Source organism: Manacus candei, unplaced genomic scaffold (genome assembly GCF_025592945.1).
Source record: "Manacus candei isolate 608988 ecotype Guabito, Panama unplaced genomic scaffold, ASM2559294v1 h1tg000027l, whole genome shotgun sequence".
NCBI classification, from domain to species: domain Eukaryota; kingdom Metazoa; phylum Chordata; class Aves; order Passeriformes; family Pipridae; genus Manacus; species Manacus candei.
In genome coordinates, this window is record NW_026138075.1 from 1,214,993 (window position 1) to 1,237,022 (window position 22,030).

Here is a 22,030-nt window from a genome sequence, read left to right on the forward strand (position 1 = left end):
ATCCACACAAATATTTGTGGATGAGAGACATGCAGGAATATCACACACACACACACAGGCATCCCGATTTTGATATGAAATGGCACTGGCACACAGTATGAAAACACCAACTGCAGCAACATGCACTTGGAATCACCATGCAAGAGGAAGCAAAAATAAATAAGCAGTTGAAAAGTACCTCAGAAGTAACCTTGCTAGACAGTAATTTACAGGTGTACTGGTAGAAAGGGAAAAGACCAGCATTAGTACATTGAACAAGCATGTTATAACTAGGAAACAAGAACAAATTAAAGAAATTGCAAGAACTGGCACATTCCATAGTATAAGATTTCAAGCAACTTGGTTGTCACAAAAACAAAAAAAAAAGAAGAAAGATTACTCAGTTTGGTGTTATTTTAATGACGTTGCTTGGCCAGTCTCAGTCTTGTTTACCATCAGTGCTTGACTCGTTCTCTTGCTGCTGCTTTTTCTCTTTTACTCATCTATTTAAACCCTGTATTGTAACATATCCTCTGGAAGAAACTGCCCCCTTTACTGAGCAGTGAAGTTCTTCCAAGAACAGATGCGCTTGATTTGCCCTTCTGAAAGGCAAAACCCACAAGCGCTGGACAGAGAGGCCATGTTGTAGCCACTGAAGCCAGACATAAAACAGAGGCTGGTGATGCCTGAAGGAGAGACAGGGTAGATGTCCTATGGAAACCACTCTCCTGTCTTTTGATGTGTCTTATGTAGGGAGAAAATAAATCTCTATACATCAATACTGCTGGTGTGCTCAGCATGAGAGGGAGTTTCCATGGACATCAAACCTCTCCACAATTCCATTCAGAAGACCATGGCTGCTGTGCACCTTGACTGCTCCCAGTACTTGAGGAAGTCCCTGGTTCCCCTCACTCAGAAAGAGCAACACTGAGCCACATTCAGCTCTCTGGATGTAATGCTCCAAGTGGCAGCTGCCTGTCTGGTTGTTAGTTATGCTCCTTTCCCCATATATTTCATGTATTTTTAAAAACAGTCCAGTGATTTCTCTTTTGTTTCTTTAGTTACAGAAATCTTTTTTTCCTGAGAACACTGATCAAATGTTTTCTGCTGACAAATCAAAACTATTCGTTGTTTAAATAATAATTGCTTAGCCTGGCACGTAAAATATTAGCTCAAACTGACAGTGGTACAAGCGCAGCACTTCTTATTTAAATTATCTTTCCCTTGTCAATGGTGGGAGTTGTTTACCAAAGGAGAGCAGAAAAAGGCAGGGAAGAGAAACAAAACACTCCTGCTGTTCCGAGGAAGTTGTCCCTGGCTGCTACAGGACACAGATCTCTAATAGGATTTTGGGTGGGCAGCAGCAAGAATGTGAATGTTGTTTGGCTTTATGCAATGGGCTTAACAGAAGAGGAGAATGACAACAAACCTCAACACTGCAGGATTTCAGTGTGTGCTGGGGCTCTGTAAATTCACTTGATGATTCATCCCAGAAAAGGATCTATCCCCCAGGGTTGTCTGACTGGCACCAACACTCTGGCAGCACATCTTTGGGCACTTCTGGGCCACTTTAGCAGCAGTGGATAGTCGAGCTGGCATCCAGAGCACACTTCTTTGGTCAGACACTGCCCAGATCAGCACTCTGTCAGGACATCAGGGTTTACTGCAAACTGCAGAGGAGACCAGGCAACTGTGGCCAGCCTGCTTTCTAGGGGGCACATGTGCCGCTCTACAAGCATCTGAGGAGCTGCGCTCGGGTAAATGAGCAGAGGGAGGTAGATGTAATGACATCTTGCATATCTTTAGTGTGCTACAACATGCATTACAAGTAGAATGTATGTGACCATCACACCAGTGGGAGAAGATTTCAGCCACCACTTCATGGGCTGGGCAAGTCACCTACACTCTTCAAAAGGATGGAGGAAGAGAGCAGGGTGAGTGAGAGCTGAGTGCTACCCCTCTAAGTAGAGCAGCTTCTCTGCTGTGCTAATATTTCCAGCCACTGACAGACACTCAGTGTGGGATTCCCAAAGACCAGTTCTAGTTTGCACAGTTGGAGTTTTATACTCATCTTTTTTTTCATGTTCCTCACAGCTTCTACAAAGGTCGTGAGAGTTGTGACATGTGCCCTGCAAGCCTCTGAGCACCTTCAGAGAGAGATCCTCTGGAGAGATGCCAGAAAACAGCGCTAACTGGAACAGGTGAAGCCACCTAATTTCAGTGGGTGCTTTGCAGAGGAAACCAGAGAGCAGCTCCTTCCTAAGATGTGGCCCCAAGATGCCACTGCCAGAACAAGGCATGCTTCTGTGCACAAGCTGGCTTCCTGTGTGGCTGCAGAAGCCTGATGGACAATGAAATCTTGTTTTTTAATGGTCTCAGTAGAATAACAGACCAGAAAGTTTCTGGTATGCACTGGAGATTAATCTATTTGCATTTTAGTTAGCCAAAAAAAGTGCAACAGTGCATTCATTCTAAGTATGTTACTGTGCAATATTTACCAATAATGATTAAAAAAGCTGCCAGACTAGTGCAGTATTCATGTTACAAACCTTCACTTACTTCTATACTCCTAATGAGACCCTGCAATTAATGAACATCACTAGAAAGCAGTTTGTTGGAGCATGAGCTCCTTGGCACTAAGGTCATTGTTCTGACATCTCTGGGAAATGCCTGGAGGACTGTGGCTGCTTCAGCAAACACTGTGACCATTCAAGAAGTTCTATACTGCACTTATATCTCACTACCTTCTGAACTCACTGCCCACAGTAATAACGAGTCTGAATAAGAAACAGCTCATGTATTGTTTGGAAACATGCTGTATAATAGTTGCTTCTGAATTTTGATACTTCCAGCTACAAAATTCATAGCTCTTCTTATTAGTGCTTCTAATAAAGAATGCCTTAATTGGGTTAAACTCTCCTACTGTTTGTATGGAAGAAAAACAAGTCCAGCAGGAAATAGCAAGCTGGCTATTGAAGGATCCAAGTTTTTTTTCTGAGACATTCCCAGTCCAGTTCCACAAGAAGTGGTTTCTGGGGAAGTTATCAACTTACAATGAATCCTGAGCACACTGGGATGGGACTTTGTGAGTCTACAAACACAGGTGTGAATACATGCTTGATCCAAAAAGTTCAAAGAGTAACTAAAATAACCCATTGGAGGGTCTTGGTGATGTGTGCATTTACAGAATCTGATAGTTGTAGTGCAGCTATCCACTGCTCTTATTATTGGTTAACTTAACTAAAATGAAATCTGAAATATTTGCAGTGACACTCTCTTCCTCTCCATTGGTCCCCATCCTCCCAGATGTTTCGAACATCTGCTCCTTACAATGTGTTAAAATCCTTACACACTTGCAAGGTGATTTGAGCAGATTCTGGTGAAATAGTTTTTTTTGTTGTCTGTTGGTTCTTGTGAGTCATAGTCTGTATTACAGAGCAAAAAGTGAGAAGGAAAACGGCACTTACACTGCTGTCGTCCATCCTTTCTCGTCTCTTAGTTTTGTGTGTTTCATAATCCTCCATCAGGGTCTGCATCAGGTTCTTGGGTCGCTGGGCTCCAGCAGACTCCTCGGATGGAGGGTCTGACTGTGAGACAGGGCCTTCGGTGGTAGGGGATGGAGGAGGCTTGATCTTCTCTATCTTCCCTGCAATGATATGAAAAAGAATGATCCTTCCTAAGCTGAGGATTCACAAGCTGTTTACCAAAGATGACAGCTGGAGAACCATTTTCAGCAGGGTTTGAATGAAGAAACAGTTTGGAATGAGGTCCATGAAACAATCTGACAAATCAGGATGGCCATGGAATTTAAAACCACTCTCCCTCTTGCTGTAATCCACTACACCAGAACACTGTTCAATCTTTTTACAAAACCTAGAGGAGTCACCAAATGACACAATGTAAGTTTTACCCACTGCCGTTGTTCACAGTAGTATCTTCTTGAACTACCCCTGTTCCCTCCTACAGGATACATTTCAGTGATTTGGTAATGTTTTTAAGATTCTGGAAAACTGCAAGATTTTTTTTTCTGGTTCAGACAATACAACACACAGGGACCGTGCACAAGACACCCAAAGAAGGTATCTTGTTAAGCACTGCTGGCTTTTTCTCTTTTTCCAGTAATTTATCTGCTTTGTAAGCAAGAAAGGTTTGGGGTTGATCCCTGGTGCTGCTCTCCCCTGCAGCAGTTCCCTGCAGGCTGCACAGGCTGCTCCTGTAGGGAGACCTGTGGCAAAACAGGATCAGGTCTCTGTCCTATAAACCCTTCATTCAGGTAGGGCTCTTCAGTCTCCTGGTGGGAGGAAAGTCAGAGAGAAGTCAGGTTTCTCTCTAACTGTGCCCATTTCACCCCATGGAAGCCTGTTTTAGGCACAGTGATCCCAGAGGTGGGTAAAAGGCATATCAGAACAAGGAAACCACTTCTACAAGCTGCAGGAGAGCTCAGGGGGTGGACAACCCATGCTCCTTTGGGAAGGACAGTCTGCCTTTCTGATCACCAGGTACTGGTCTGGGCTAAGCTACCCACCTTGTCCTGGTAGGAAGAATGAGGATGACAGTGGCAGGTCATAGGAATAATGTGCCAGGGTTCTCAGCTATGACAGAAGAAAGCAATACTGAACCAAAATCAGATTTCCTTTTCTATGGGACCACCATCAACTCCTTGAAATACGACATATTTCAGTGGATGAGGGAAGAAAACCAAACCAAACCAACAAACAAACAAAACCCTCAAAAAACAAAACAAAAAAGGAGAAAAATACTCACTGTAAACCCCTTAAAAATAAGTGAAGTAATCAGAAGGATAATACAGGTTTTCATGAAACTCGCTGCTGAGGCAAAGGAAAATCCTAGCTGCTCCTTCAAAAAGCATCGTGACAGTGGCAGCCACTAGAGAGCAGCCTTGAAACCTCCTGCAGAAATCAACAGCATTTATTCTTGAAGGAAGAAGTGAAATCTGAGTAGACACTGCAGAGGTGTTTTTACAAGAAATCTCCTGGCCAGGCTAGTTTCATTTCTGATCAGTGTTGGAAAACCCAGCATGACCAGTTTCTTGCTACAGGCTTATATCTTAAGCTGGGTGGTGCAGGGATGAGGTTGGGAATTCATCCTCCTTGTATCACCCTACCAGAGAGTGGAGGGGGGGGGTTCTGTGGGCCCAGGTTCTTCTCTGGGTTGCATGAGGTTGTCTTGCTCCACAGACAACCAGGAGTTATGCTGCCAAAGCAGAGGCCAACAGCAGGTCCTGAGCTGCCCAGCTGCACCCATCTGTGACTGCTCCACAGGAGAGAGTAAAAACTACTGTCACCTTGCCAGTGAGGTCCAGAGGGTAAAAAAGTGTGGTGAAAATAAAAGGCCTGACTGAGGGTCAGACATCTTCCTGTATTACTTCATTCTTACACTAGCAATTGCCTTAGATGCATGCAAGTAGTGCAAAAAGAATGAGAGTTCTCAGATGTCTGCCCAGCTTCTGCTTTCCCCTAGGGATGTAGACACATCACAGGATGCTCAGACTCATGGACAAGCCTAATGGTTGAAAAGAGCTCCTTCCACTCCACATCACCTTTGGGGATCTACATTTTATAAAGAGGGTATCTCCAAGGAGATCCACTGCCCCTGGATGGAAGGCCTATCAATTGTCATATTCATATATTCACAGAATCATTAGTGTTGGAAAAGACCTCCAAAATCACTGAGTTGAACCTTTGTATTATATGTATACCTATATATTGTATATGCATACACTGTATGTATATGTACACATGTATGGATACATATATAAAATAGAAGGCTCTAGCATCCCAAATCTACATGTACACATTCACTGTTTACTTACAGATATTGTTGCCATTTTTTCAGACATCTGCATAGCAAAGAAAACTTTTCAAATTAAGACATTTCAGCAAGATAGATTGCTTCAGGAAACTGGTCTGTGCTGGAGTCAGGGGATAGCTGAAGTAGACAAAAGAAAAGGTCCCTCTGGCAATATGGAGCCATTTAAGGTGAAAGGTGGGCTTCTTTGCTCTTCTTGAACACCAGGTGAGCAACACAAATAGGCAAAAGCACAAACACACAAACATTAAATAAAGAACCTCTCAAAGATCCTTTCACTTCATAGACATTCTCCACTACAGAAGGAATAAAAGAGCAAATGACAAATGAGCTGGGTTTGTATGCTGTTAGGGCACTCCTGGAAGTGCTCACGGGATGACTGATGAGCACTCCAGAGGAATCCTTGAAGAGAATGATGAACTTTGCTTTTTTTCTTACCGGTGCCTATAAAGGGGGGTAAGGAAACAGCATTTCCCATAAACATTTTTGCTCTAGCCTTTCTCAAAATTCTGATTTTAAAAAGGAGTTAATGCATATATATTATACCTGGTCCTTATTCTTTACAAGCATACAAGGCATTAAAAATTTTGCAATGGCCACAAATATTAAAAATATCTTGCCCCAAAGTTTCTGCCTCTCCTCCCACTATACAAAAAGTAATTTCAGGCTACGGTTGAACCTGAGAAGCTTCCTTAGTGTAGGTACTTATCAGTGAAAAATAGAAGTGGAAAATAGTTTTCAGGTTGAAGAGGCTCCTCTGACAAAGGCTTAAGCTCCACAGCTGCCACTCAGGATAAGAAAGTAGGTGAAAGAAAGAAAAAGACAACACACAGACTTCTCTCACTATTTGGAGGCAACAGTTAGCTAAAATTTAAAGGTATCTGATTGCTTGCATCTCTAAGTTGCCACTCTCCCACTTGGCTTACACCACCCACTGAAATTAGCTCATTTAGTGAGGGCTGAGGACAACAGAGGATGACTAATTGGTGGGCAGCTCTCCTTGATGGGTATGCAAGTGGGTCTGAGTGCCAGCATATGAGCGCAGGGAGTGCAACGTGCCTTCTGCCTCACCTGGAAACACTTTAGTAATAAGCACCGAAAAGGCAGACGTGACAGCTTCCCAAAGCTTCTCCCAGGCGTAGGTTCTTGTGTGAGCAATTTCCCTATACCTCATCATGAGACAACAAGATTCACAAAAGGTTTCTCTCCAACTGAAAAGCCCTCACCAAACCAAGACCTCTCATGTAATGATTTTCACATCTCCTCTGACGAACAGGATTACCTAGACCCAGGCACTACAGAAAGTTAGATACAAGTTTTTCATAGTCTAAGTTACTCCTAATAAAAGGAACATGGGAATTACATCACCAAACTTATGCTGAATCCTCTTGTGTCACACTTTCATCATCCTGCTCAAATAAACTATCGGACAGCCCCAACTGCTCTGCCCAGGAGAGATGCTGTACCATCTATACACTGTAGGAGGAAACCACTGGTTTGCTATGCAGCTGCTTGTGCCATGCCAAGTGCAGCAGAAGCTGCAGCAAAGCAATACAGGAAACTATCAAATTTAAATAGAGCTCCATAAATATTTTGGGACCCACGGAGACTATCCATGTAGCCATACTCAGACACTTTCTTGGTTTTTCTTGAGTTTTCTCACTCAGGAAATCCAACATTTTGTGAAAGAATTTGCATAGGTTCTTCATCTTTACCTTTCCAGAAGTACTCTGGACAAGTCTTGTCCTGTGTGCACATTCCACTGAAATTACCCTGTGTCTTGACCCAGTGAACTGAGGTGGGTTAAAAGGTTGCTTCAAATCACCCCAAACAACTTGGAAGGACACTTGTTAGCACTACAGAGGTTTAAAGACCTTTTGGACTGTGTTGGGTGGTTGGCAGACCAATTGAGTAGCTACGGTCAGACGTAGGAAAGTTGTATTGTCATGGTGAGTAAAACCAGCCTGTTTGCTATCTAAAATAATTACAAGTTACTTCATACATACACCAACATGAATGGTGTTAATCTCCCACATTTCAGTAAAATTACAATGCAGTTCACTGCAGTCCTTTTTTGTGGTTGGCGTTTCTGTTATCCACCTAAGTATCCATATCCACAGCATTGAAGAGCAGCAGGAGTAATAAATAACCATGGAACACCTGGAGTCCTAGTAAAGCTACTGTGCCCAGACCACCAACTAAAACCAACCTCATTGTAAGGCCATTGCTAATTAAGTTAATTATACCTCCTCAAAAGAGTTCTGGTGAGTTTACACTTCCCCACTTAAAGGTTTAGAAATAGATTTTTCAAATTTAGACTGGACCACTTAATCCCTTCCTGCTGAGGCATCTTGATGTTAAAAGTGCCAATCCTTTCTTTCAGAAAGATAATTTGCTGACGAAAGTACTTCTGTTTCTTCCTTAGTAGTAGTAGTAGCAGTGTTACTGTTATTTTTCTTTGTGAAACTAGATATTCATTTTACAGTATGTAGTGGGTTTCTGTGGCTGGGTTTTGGTGGGGGGGGTGGTTACAGGGGTGGCTTCTGTTAGAAGCTGCCAGAAGCTTCCCCTGTGGCCAGTGCCAGCCGCTCCAGGACGGACTTCCTACCTCTGGCCAAGGCCGAGCCAATCAGGAGTAACAGTAACACCTCTGTGATAACATATTTAAGAACAAAAAGCTGTGGTGCAGAAAGAATTCCATCTTGGGAAGAGCGGAGTGAGAACATGGGAACGACAATGCAGACACCAAGGTCAGTGCAGAAGAAGGGGCAGGAGGTGCTCCAGGCACCGGAGCTGAGGCCCTGCAGCCCCTGGTGCAGACCATGGTGGGGCAGCTGTGCCCCTGCAGCCCATGGAGGACCATCGGGGTGCAGAGACCCACCTGCAGCCCATAGGGGAGCTCATGCTGGAGCAAGTGGATATCCCAAGGAGGCTGTGACCCCATGGGAGCCCCAAGACGGAGCAGGGTCCTGCTGGAGACCTGCGGCCCGTGGAGAGGGAAGCCCACACTGGAGCAGGTTTTTCCTGGGTAGCACTTGTGGCCCCTGTGGGGGACCCACATCAGGTCAGCTCATTCATGAAGGACTGCACCCCATGGAGGAGTGACCCACAGGACAGCTGTTTGGGAAGAGCTGCTGCCTGAGGGATGGACTCATGCTGGAGAGGTCCATCAAGGACTGACCTCTCCCAGCTGTTATCTCAACTCATGAATCCTTAGCTGTTTTTTTTCTTTCCTCTGTCCAGTTGTAGAGGGAGAGAGTGGCTTTAACAGGTACCTGGCATCAGACCAAGGTCAACCCACTACACAGTACCAGACACATTCTACAGCATAATCCTTAGTGTGTCCACCAGAAGCAGGGTTTTTTTTTTTTTGCTCTGTAAATCACCTCCGTAACTGGCTGCAATTCAGCTTTACAGCCAGACTTTTTTGCCTCTGATGAATTACATTTCGCCTCTGTTTTTGCAAATATTTAAAAGATCCTGCAAATATTAAAAGTAAAGTGGCTGCAGTCTTGCAAGGGATTGCATGGTATTCCTCCTCCCTATTTTTAAGGACGCCTGCAAGCTTTAACTGCAGTACAGCTGGCTAAAGGGACAGCAAGGATGAGATGAGATGAGGTTACACACCCTGCAACACTAAGGGTGCTGAGCTGACGTACTCCAGCTGAGAGCTATGCTGAACACATCTGCTGCTCAGAAAATACTGAAAGCAGAAAATTTAAGAATGACTTTGGCAATGCTCTTTGTGGTTTTTTTGATCAATGACATTCTTAAACATTGCCACATATTCATCTTTTCCTAGAAATTACTTCTTTGCCTTGTCACCAGCTGCAAAATGCAGTAGCTTGAGTCATTGGCTAATAGATTCGATTTTCTTTCTTGAATGTGTGGCAGTTGGACATTTTAAGGGAAACTGTCTGGAATGATTCATTATAAACAGAAGTTTATCATTTTCTCTAGAACATAACATGACAAACATTTTTACAGACACAAAGTAAATGCCTTGTTGTGTAGAGAAAGCAGAAGTACACTCTTTTCCCAGATGCTCCATTAAAACAAGCATTAGTGCCAGCAGTACTTCCAACACCACCTGTGAGTAAAACACAATCATATCATTTTGAGCACTTTCAGCTACAGATGATGCTGTTTTTGAGAGAGGTCACGAACACACCTTTACGCAATGAGTCCTCCTGGTTGACGTTTGTGGTGCCCTATATCTCACATCTTGTCAGATATTGCTCAGAACACCTCAGTTTAGAAGTGGTTCCTATTAAAAATGCTGTTCTGTAGGAGTAATAACAATAGCACTCCAAAGAAAGGATTGATATCTGCTACATTTTTTGGCAAAACCCACAGATTAAAATCATCCCCTTTGCAGAAGAAACAAAACCAAGTATTAGCTATTTATGTGTTCCATAACACTCCAAGTTCACAATCATATGGGTAATGAAGTAAATCCAGATCTTACTCAGGCTTGCCATGACTTTCAAAAGAAAATGACCACCACTAGCTCATGTTTACATCAGTGGAAGTAAGGATACAATCTAAATGCTCTGAGTAAAATGAATACTTCTTCACAATGATCACTGTTAATAAACCTCTTAAGTACTTGCAAAGCGTATGTAGGTATATGCTTATAAAAATCACTACATAGTAAGAAGCCTGGTATGTGTTTTTTTATATTTTTTTTTCTGTATTATATTAAGAAGGCATGAGTGCTTGATTTTATTTCTTAAGAAGGGGAAAAGAGACATGCTCAACTGGAATGAATGTCCCCACAAGAACTCAGAAACTGATCAGTCAGAGGAGGACTTCTGACTCTATTAGGCACTTTGTTTGTGATGCCTGTTTAATTCAGTAGTGAATGACACCAACTGAAATACATGGCAACTCATGACTCTGGAGATCATTCTACAAAACAAAGTTCATTAAGGCCAAGAAAGACCTGAAAACAGAAAGTAAAATACACAGAAAAAGAAATCTGATTCAAAACCCCAAAATCTGTGAATCTCCACTACATTTGCACTTCCTTAATGACATGCAAGAGAACAGAAAGCCTGTTAAGAAAGGCCTTGTATGTTTGTCTTTCAAATAGCCATACAGCTGCAAAGACTGTTGCTGTCCTTCCCTGAGATGATCTTAAACTACGCTGAGTGGTCTTAGCAGCATAGGGATAGACATGTCATCTACAATCAGTGTGGTAGGGGATGAATAGAGCACAGTGTTTAGTAATTAGTAATTAGTAATAATTATCAGCATGTCTAAGTTAATACTGCACTACATTTGTGAAAAAACAGAGCCTTCCACAGGTGTGCTCACAAACTGCAAGGCTGTCCTATGCAGTCCTCCTGCCTGCAATTTCCTGGCAGACGAAGTCATGACCCTCCTACACCCTGCAAAGCAATGTTTTCGTTCAAAAATGACATAAAACTAAACCATACCTGACCCTTCAGTCACATTTCACTTTCCCTCTAACACTTTGGGCACTTACCTGGTGCAGTTTTGTAAGACACGGTTCTGGTGGGCATGGGTGGTACACTCTTTGTAACAGGGCCTGGTGCCATTTGCAGACCTTGCCGCTGCCTCTTCAGCTCCTCTTCTCGCTCCTGGGCAGCTCTGATCTCTTCTTCTATCATCGACAAAGTTCGCTGTTTCCTTGACCGTAACTTGAAAGGGCCTACGGTCACTTCAGGCTCCTGTGTGGCCAAGATGGAGGCCGTGCTCCTAAGCTCAGCTGCCTCTGAATACTTGCTGAAATAGCTGACTTCATGTTTGCCTTCCTCCACAAGGAACGGCTGGCTGGCTGAGTACATGGGTGACTGCTGCAAATTCTTCCCTTCTCTGAGTCCTGAGTCTTCCTCTTTTGAAGTCTTTGGTATGGTGTCCCTTTTTTCTTGAACTGGTGAAGACACCTGGGGTGGCTCAAACATTGGGTTCTGATGCTCCTTGGAGGCTGGAGCTGGCCCAGTGGTGGCTGGCTGCTCTTGGACTGAGATCTCTTTCTCTGCTGGTATTTCTTCTTCCTCGCAGTTTCCTTTATCCGCCTGCTCGGCTATGGCTTGTTGGATGGCATTTTGAACAAGAAGGCCAGCCTGGTACTCCAGCTGGTCATCCATCAGCATGGAGTCTGCCAAGGCAGAGGAGGGGGATTCACAGCCTGGGTCGCTGAAAGACTTGGAGATGCCTTCACTCCTACTCTCTGCTGGAGTGTCGGCCTGTGGGGTCTGCGGCAGGGAGAAATCTGCCAGCGAACTTTCCTGCAGGGCGCTCATGGTCTCATTGGAGGCACCACTGTCGCTTATGTTATCCATGCTGAAGTCATTAGAAAGGGTCTCCAAGACAGTGGTATCCTGAGACCTAACAGACAAATCATCCAAACCTGAGTCAAGCTCCTCTGGAGGGGAAGAGGCGCTGCCTGACTTTGGGAAGTGGTCTAGAATTCCTTGTCCATCATCCTTCACCACTGTGAAGACCGCTCTTGCACTCATGAATTCTCCATCCTCTGCCCACAGTTTTGAGGCTGGTCCAGCTCTGGGGCTATCACTGCATGGTAGCTCTCTTGCTGTGTCAGCCACAGTAGTCTGGGCACTTTTGTCATCTTCTGAGGTACAGGAGACTTTCTGCGCTTTGACAACTGGGACATTGTTACCTTCTGTTTGCCCACAGACTGAAACAGGTCTTGTCACAGAGGACATCGGCTTGTCCACATACGGAGAATTGAGGCTTTTGTAGAAGGGTTTGATGGAGAACATCTTGGGTGTTCCTGACCGCCTTGGTGGGGCCTGACCCTGAGATGGACCTGAATGCTCCATCAGCTGGAACTGCTTTCTGGCAGCTGAGAAGTCAATTTGCTCAGTAACGATATCCTCTTTTTTGATACTGACTGACTCTGGGGCTACAAAGGAGCAGCTGACCTGTTTGGGGGATGCTGGTGTTGCACCTTGCTGCTGCTGTCTCTCCTTGCGCTCCTTGTACTTCTTGTGAGATTCCAGATGATCTTCATCCAGTTGATCCTCCAGGGGCTTCTCTTGAGGAGGGTTCCACCATTTGGCAGCAATGCTGGGGTTCTTCTTGACAGCCTGGCTCTTAATGAGTTCCCTTCTTTCCTTTTCAAGTTCCATCATTTCTTCCGATTGTCTCACTTTGCGGACTCTGTATTTTTCCTTTTCTTCCTCATCTTCAAAGAGCTTTGAGGGCTTTTTGTCTTCATGGAAGGCTCGCAGTTCAAACTTTGCCTCTTTCTTAAGGGTTGTAAGAGTTGTTTCTCCATCCTTAGAGGATCTTCTAGAACTGTTTGAAGAAGTGGGACTTCCTGGCACCTTCAGACTCTCCCTAGTGTCTTCTTTCAGTCCACCCAAGGAATGGCCATTAGATTTCAGGTTCTCATCTGTTATGCTAGCTTCACATGCCTCAACTTCCAAGGCTGCCTGCTTGTCAGCTACATTTTCTTCCCTTTCACTGGATCCTGAATCTTTACTGACATTAGCAGATGCTCCTGAGCCATCCATAATGGAGATTGCACTTGGTTCAGGGGAGGATGTCCCATTAAAGGTACTATCTGCAGCAGAATCGCAGCAATTTGCTTCCAGCACTTCATCTAGGTATCTGATCTCCTTAGCAACTTCACTGTCCAGAGATTCGTGCCTTTCCTTAAGTCCATTGCGGCTGGCAGCAGAGGAAAAAAAGTGGGTTGGATTGTCTACGGGATGTGGTGAAGCCACTGTGGTGATGCTTTTGTGTTCAGAAACTGGAACTTCAATTTCCATTTTCTCTTCCTTTGTAGCAAGCACAGTAGCTGGCTCCAAGAAATTGGCACAGTTTTGGTCTCTGTTTTTTCTCAACCGGATGTCATCCTCAGGGATTCTGGAAGATTTCTAAAATAAGAGAACAAAACTATGATGAAGTCCTAAAAAAACTCACCCAATTTTTTGGGAGGTAAACACGATCTGAAAACCAAATCCTAGCACTTCTTAAACTTGAGATTAAGGCATTCCCTCAGAATGTGAAAAAGCAAGGCAAACTATTAACACAAAAACCAGAATTTATCGTACCATAAACTGGAAAAGGTATTAAAACAACAACAAACTTTCATTTAAGGATCTCCCATCTGCTTACCATCCTCACTTTGTCATTTTTTCATGCCTGCATCTTGATATGTGACTAGGACTGAGCTCTGGATTTCTAAGTTAATACTGACTTGGCAGTTTAAACTTTTCAAAGATTGGCACATGCAGCACACAAGACCTATGATCTTGGTATTTTAAAAATGCTTTCCACACCTAAAGGAAATCTCATAATGCTTCTACAGATGAAAAGTATTACTGCCCCTGCTTTGCAGAAACAGATGCTTATGTGCAGGAAAGTGATTCATATCAAGTTTGGAAAAAGGATGTGGCAGGGAATGCTCATTTTTTCAGTGGCTCAATCCTGGTCATCAAACACAGGGTAGAATTACATGGTGTTGGAGAGACATGGGGTCTTTCTCCAGCCCACATGGCAACCCACACACAATTGGACCTGAGAGACAGGAAGCATCTGCAACTCCCATGGCATGAAGATCACCACAAGGAGCATGACAGGGACCAGAGTCATGGTCTCCTCCCTCCCACTTCTTTGATCTGCAGTGCAGATGCACTGAATTCATATTTCTCCCTGATGTGTTGCCTCTGCTTACAAGGAGGTTACTGAAAGAAACACTATGTTCAGGTACAGGTAGATTTTACTGGTCAAGCAGCCTAATGAACTTCTGTGAGTAAAATCTGAATGAACTTCCAATTACATTGGCAACATACCAATTAATTCCTCAATAATTCTATATTGCAAAAAGAAAAAAAAAAGAAAACACCCAAAGAGAAGGAATTTTAAACATCATTCTTCAAAAAGAACTTGCTAACTCTTGCTAACTTCCTACATCATGAAAACCAAAACTGACACATCTATTTACTTTGACTAACTTTTTAAAACAGAAATGTGGTATCTGAGGTCTCTGTTTCCCTTTCTATGTGTGTTTCTATGTGTGAGGCATGGGCTTGGAAAGCAAATGGCAATGATCAAACCCTGTGAACTCAGTGGCCACCAACAAGGGCACCATTGTCTGCTAGTCACCCCCGCCCCCTGCTGTCCCTTATCCAGCATGCTATTAATACACACTGCAGCAGAAGATGATCAACAAGGAGCACAATGGCACTTACCAGTGACCTGAACAATCACATTGCTGCTGGATTTACATAGACAGTCAAATGCATTTGACACACCTTAAAGAATTACAGGCAGTCAGCCGGAAGAGCTCTTTCTAAAAACACTCTGGAGATCTTTCTGTCTAATTATGTAGTTGTACACGTTTGAAGACACTGCTGGCTTCAGCCACTAGATAAGTCTCTTCTTAATGGTCCTTAAACATTGGAAAAAATCTTTAAAAACAATCAATCTGCTTTTGTCTACATATTTTACTTGACAAACTTTACTGGTTCTGCTTGCTTCACTTCTTCACTTTCTGTTGAACTCAGAAATACTCCAGCAAAGGTCTCTAGCAGCACTTTTCTTAAAGCATATTGTATTTTTCGTCATTTAAATATCTAAATGTGGCCATTTTCTTCTTTAGTCCTATTAAAGATATATTCAAGAAATCAGATGTTCTGCAAACAAATATAGAACAAATATAAAAAGTCCTTACTTTTTCAGGTGGGCACAGAAGGAATGAAAAAAATCATAGATACGGTTTCTTTTAACCTGAAAGGGCAAGAATTGCACTTGATCTGCTGGCAAGGCTCCACCAACACAACCGGTACTCAGGTGACAGGATTAAGACTGCAATATCTGTTTGATATCTGGGTTTAAATCTTCCCTTCTTGACTCGCGGGTGCAAAAAGGAGTATGTTGGTTCCTGGAGCAGCATGTGCAAAGTGCAAGACCGATGGCTGTCCTCTGTTACACAAACCATGGGTACACAATTATGCTCCTGCTAATATTTGCTTCTAACTAAACAGATCGAAGCCACTAATGATATTGGTAGGTAACTGTGTCCTCTGCAGCCACAGGAATATATCATCAATGGACACAGAAAATCAGTGGCACTGCTGCCACTGAAGCACATCTACCTGAAGAGCCAAACCAGAGTAAAAGGGTCCCCTGTTCCTGTGCTTCTGGTACCTCCACTCATGGAGCTGGGAATATATCCCTGGTGGTCCCAGAGACTGCATTCACTAAAGCATGTCCACTTCCGTCACTGCTTTAATGTATGAACCACTGCAGATCACACCACACCTGGATATTCAAATTAGATGACAGAACCACAGGTATAGTGCTCTACTTAAATCTCTTAGCGAGTAAGAGCCTATCCTCTCATCATAGCTGCAATCCATAGCTCACAAATAAGGCACACGCACGGAACTGTCTAATCAGGGCATGCATTTGTGATGGCATGTAACTCTGAAAGAGTATGTGTCTCTGCAATTAGTGTGGCACATGTAATTATGTAGCAAAACAGACAATTATGCAGTAAAAGCTCTGAGGAAACATTTGCTACTCATTGGAGGAGGCTTTCTTTGCTAGAAATTAGCAACTGAGCATGAAGAAGGGCTCCTGGAATGGCATAGAATCCAGTGAGGAATGCTAGGAGAGGAAAAAATACGATTAAGAACTCACACAATTTTCTTCCTCAACACATTCTGGCAGAATCTGGGGACAGCTTTGTGAGGTCATGGCAATGAGAGTATGCTCCAAGCACTCCTGTAAGAGCAGAGTCAATTTGCTGATTCTAATTACTTTTAGAACAGAACTGAGATAACTAAGGATGGAAGCAGCTGACAAAAATAAAAACTTTCCAAGACAGCCCAGGCCACAGAGCCTGCTCAGGACAACTGGCTGGGCGTGGGAGAATGGCACGTCAGGATGACGACACCGACACCGTGCATGGGAGGAGGCTTGGAGGAGGAGGGTGGTGGGACACACACAGACCCCCTGCCTCAGCTGTTTGGCAGAAGCAGGCGAGCTTTGCAGGGGACTGCTTTTGCTCCTCAGCGATAAACCCCCCACCAGCAGCTTTGTATTTGCCGCCTACAGGGAGGAGGCTTTTCAAAGCCTGCACCATTACAAAGACCTGTGAATGGGAAATAGGCTGCATTCAATCCTAACTGTAGTCAGCAATACAGCATTCACAGAGATTCCTTTAAACTGCTCATCTAGACCCAGATTTTCCAGAAGTTGCTGTTACATTTACACAACCTCTGAATGTGCATTCATTTCTGTTTAAGTCAAGATGCAACGGGGTAATTAGAGTCACTTCTACAATGCTGCTGCACTTTACTAAACTACAGTTATTAGCAGCTTAGAAAATTATTAGCATATTTTCTCTTTGGCTGAATTCTTCATCTACAAAAGTGTAAGTGTTTGGGAAATCAGTTCTTTTAGAAGGAAAAAAATGTGGGTGTGCTACTAGCAAGACCCAGCAAACCTACTGCCAGTGCCTTCCTTTGTTTGATGCAACACAAAATGCCTACGGAAACAAGGGGGAGGCAATCCTGAGCCACATCAACATTCTTCCGAAGCAACAGTGGCTGTGGTGAGGACGGAGAGGAAAAGAGAAAACGATTGAGAAGTTTTATGGTTTAAGAATCTAACACAGCTTCCTCATTGCACGATCCTACAATCACTCCAGCCAAGTTTCAGGACAGTTTTTGATATTGTTGGTCTCCTGGCTTCATTTGCATTGTCAACCTTCCATTTCTTCAGCTTTCATCTTCTTTTGAAGATGTCCTGTATTTCATCTGCTTCTCCTCCCACTACCTGGGCACTGAACCAGTGTTTTGTTCAACCCTATCCACTCTGCTCTTGGATCTGACTCTTGGGCTGACCATACCTCTAGCAGTTTTAGTACTAAAACCACATTTGCATGCGGCTGACCGGCTAATCCATAAGTCCTTGATGATGTCAACCATCTTATCCCTCTCCACCTACTGTCTTGGCCTGCCTCTCTCTGCAAATAAGAAGGAACCAAATGATGGATTTGTTAGGAGGCTGACTCTGGCAAACCTTCAAGAGAGCAGCTGCTTTCATTCATCTCACCCTTTGGTCACCAGTCACCACCTGTGTAACAGATGGAGCCAATCTCAAACACTACAAAGATACAAAAATCAACTGCACCTCTGTGCTTCTAGACAGCCCTCTGGTCCAGGGACAAAACCCCTAGCCAACACAGATATTGCTCCATGCTTGCTTGTGACAGTAAGTATGGCTTTAGAGAAGTCATTTTCTGTAGAAGGATGGTAAGACATGGTGTTGCAGCTCATAACCATCAAGAAAAGCCTAGAGTTGTATGAGGTGGTAGCACCCATCCATCACAGCTCATTTTCTCTGCCACACAACAGGTGCTCATACAGGAGCCATCATCCCACCCCATCCCAGATGGGAAAGGCAGCCCAAACCACTGTGGCAGCTCCCGTCTCACAACGGCTCGTGCGCTTCCTTCATCCCTCCCACGGCAGGCTCTCATGGGGCAGCTGCCACCCCATTCACCTCCAAAAATGTGGTAATCCTCCCTCGTCACTGGAGGGACAAGAATGCACCAGTGGAAGCCTTTGCAGAAAGCAGTCTGAAGACACAGGCCAAAGTCTTTGTGTTTTGGAAATTTTCTGTTGAGGGGAGCTAAGAGAAAGCAATAGCTAAAAAAAACCTTCAGAAGATCCCAGAATTGAGGCAAAAACAGGGATATAGATGATGATGCAGAGTTCAAGGAAAGAAAGGGGATTTCTACTGACATCCCCTACAGAAACCATTAATCTTCATTAAAAGAAAATCAAACCCAAATACAAACTCAAAGTGTTGCCTTGTTCCTATGAAAAAAGGTCTCCTTTTTTCACACTATATTTTATACTGACACCTAAGGGTTTTAAAACTACTATGGAAAGTTTTGTCCGGAAAAATTACAAGTTTTCACTTAATGAAATAAAATTCAAGTTTCAGAGAAAAATAAATCCTCAAATCCTGTAGTCAAATTTTGAATTTAAGATATGTTAAGGCACATGCTGGCACTACCTTGAATAGTTCCAGTCATAATCCTATTTACACACAAAAAGCAAAACCTGTTCCTCTCAGAGGAATAGTGCATTACACTGTGCATTACACAGTGTCTTCAATACACAGACCAAAACCATTCCTGGTAACTGAAATGTGTAAGTGTTGAGTGTCACAATGACATTCTCCATAAGCAGCTCTCTATGCTCTTCAGTGACTATTTTGAGGTACCCAGACAGTACAATCTTTTTTTTATGGAATGCTGGCTTGTCTCCTAAGCTCTTCAGAAATCACAAGGGTACATTCTAAAAATCAATGCAGTTTCATACTACTTCCCCCTAAGAAGCAGTGAAGGGCTCTTTTGGAACACAGACAGTAATAAGAGATGTGGTTACTTGGACAGTTTTCTAAGTGGTCTTCCTATTTCGTTTTCTCATCTGTTTTAGAGAAGAAGTTGTGATTGTATTTGTTCAGGAAACATATGAAAAGCTTTTTCATTGCATCTGAGCCACAGGCTTCAGCTTCCCCATGTGATACACTTTAAAGCTCTTTTATCAAATCAAACTCCAGTCTTCTTTTGCTGCTGTAATAAATTAAAGATGGATAAAACTATTAATACTTTAATGATAAACATATACTATATGGTAGGATGTTTTAATGATGAGCCCATAATCAATTGATACTGTATTTTTCCAAACATGTCTCTAAGCTCCAGTATTTTCTGTGCCCTCAATGAGAAATAGCTTAAGTTTTTCCTGGGTAAGTCAGGATCCAAATTTGGAATAAACCTTACTACTTCCCACTAACTTCAAGGTATGCAAATGAGAAGCAGTTTTCTACAGGAAGGAAAACACCTGATCCTGTATGCCAGTTTTTTCCTTTGCTTCCTGTAAATACAGATCTGGTCTCTCTGCGAAGAATTTGCAACCCAAATGACTGGATTCCACCAATTGCTATAGGAGCAAGAAAAACAAGTATCTTCCTTCTTTAATGCTTGTGCAGCTGTTGTAAAAATGCAACAATAAAAGGCTAACTACTTTTTATTAAATATTTTGATTCCTGCAAAGAACTGCATGAAGCACCTGTATGGCCAAAGTTACTTATACAGAAATCAGTATTTAGGGACAAAAGGCTGCTAACTTCTGAATAAAAAGAAATATCACTTCTGATAAAGAAAAAACATTGCAGAATTTATCAGAGTTGTGATATGGTTACATAGCTGGTAGAAAGGAAAGCAATATATATTCAAGCGGTGTAGATTTGGATACTACTCTGTGTGGGGCTGGTTAGTTTTGCTATGAAAGTGCTGTTCCATTCTACAGTAATCAAGACGCAAATTTGAAATTACAGGAAGCTGTGATTAAACTTTCCTTCAGAAAGTGCAGCACCTTTTGGTACTTCCAGTCTACACTCCTACCCACACCCCATTTTCTATTAGCCACACATAGGGAGAACCAGGAGCTTCAAAGCACCCAAGAAATCAGTAAATCAGTGATGATTTCAGGTACCAGAACCTGCATTCAAAAGGCCATTCTCTTGTTCTCTACACTGCAATGTAGGTCAGCTTGAAAGCACAACTGAATTAGAGCAGTAAATGCATGCATAAGAATGCTGTTCATCCAGAAGAATGTGTTTTTATCATCACTCTCATCAGTTCACATCCCACTTGTGATGGCCCTTTCAGTTCCAAAATGATTTCTACCTCAAAAGAAAAATGCAACACCAAGTATTTTTCATATTGCTTCACTCTATTCTGTAGGACAGAATGAGGAGCACAGTACACCCTATGTGCAGGGATGGGAAACAAACCAGTGCTGCAGAGGGACAGCACTGGACTCAAGGTCAATACAAACCATGTTTATGTGTTAATCAACCACCCCACCACAGATGGTTAGTACTTTTTAACTTCGTTACGCATTTTTCCTAAGGCTTATTTTTCTGTGGCTTGTCTCTAAAATCTGCCTGTGCTGAAACAAGATTGAATACTTCCAACAGCTGGGATACTTGATTTAAAAAGATTGTGGTGCCAAGTCACTTAAAATGGTAAATATGATCCACTGAAGCAGCCTCCAGTGCTACCTAAGGAAATGCAATGGTTTGCTGGAGAAATAAAGAGCACTGGATCCAACTACCACATTTATACACAATCAGAAAATTATCCCACAGCCTGGTAGGGAATACAATGCATGATACAATCCTTAAGGAATAGACGGATAATTTCTTCTTCACAGCTGAAGGTCATAGGTGAGGTCCTGTCCCATGAACTGTTGCACTTGCAGAGTCCACTTGGACAGGCTCCCCTTAGCTGCTGATAGTGCATCTGAGCTAAGGGCTCTGTTAGTAGCACTGACACTCAGCCTCTGGTTTGATATTAAGTGAATGAGGAGAAATCCCAACTGAATAAGGACAAGAAAATGCTCAGCTTAAACAGACTGCCCAATACAGATACTGAGCTGAGCAGAACACGACTTTTGAATGTATGCATAAAAAAATCAGTTTCACAAAATGCTGCAGCTGAAATCTGCACAGCACATGTCGAGGATGGAACAATTGCTCTGATAAAGCACGATCTAATCCCAGTGGGGAGGGGAAAGGACGGTAAACTAAGCCTTGCTCTTAATACTCTCTAACCCATCTAGATAATGTCAGCACAAGGAAAGAGTGACCTTTATGGTCACTTGCACAGAAAAAAAAAATGAGGCAAGGGGATTTCCAGAATTCCTTAGTCTTTTCATTAGGTGCAAGGGGGTTCTTGTTCCATCTAAAGAATGGATCTACAACCCTCCTATGTAAATGAGAGATCTAGAGAAAAATAAAAGCATGTTAATCATTTTGGTGCATGAGAAAGGGACCTCCGGAGGAAGGAATTTGGGTTAGGCAGGGGCAGGAGGAAGGCAGTAAACTGAGACAAAAGGCCAGGCAGTTCATTTGCTCTCAGAGCAGATCTTATGGTTGCTAGGAAAACTGTTTTAATAGATGTGAGGAACTGAGATAAACCTGCCATAAACACACAAATAGGCTTTCTGAGATATATTAGTATTACTAAAGTCTTCTGACGATACAGATTCTTTCACTGGCTCATACAATTCTGTAAACCTGTCATAAATGGCAGCCTAAACAGCATTTTCTGAACAAAGATAGATGATCTCTATGCTGGATCTCTTTCACCCCTTACTTTCAAGGGCAATATAGAAGGAACTGAAATGCTTTA

At 43.0% G+C, this 22,030-nt stretch overlaps 1 protein-coding gene across 11 annotated transcripts in view; it reads right to left on the reverse strand.

The window, feature by feature from the left end:
- The window catches only part of PALM2AKAP2 (PALM2 and AKAP2 fusion), a 264,728-nt gene that overhangs the window by 9,717 nt on the left and 232,981 nt on the right, over positions 1–22,030 (reverse strand). For 9 of the 11 annotated variants that reach the window (XM_051789324.1, XM_051789323.1, XM_051789325.1 and 6 more), the window contains 2 exons: positions 11,300–13,682; positions 3,447–3,625 (listed from right to left, as the gene is read on the reverse strand). In XM_051789324.1, the coding sequence (XP_051645284.1) occupies positions 3,447–3,625; positions 11,300–13,682 (2,562 nt within the window). Of the gene's footprint in view, positions 1–3,446; positions 3,626–11,299; positions 13,683–15,905; positions 16,414–16,452; positions 16,945–22,030 lie in introns of those variants that run through there. The other 2 variants (XM_051789327.1, XM_051789326.1) reach the window with 2 other exon arrangements.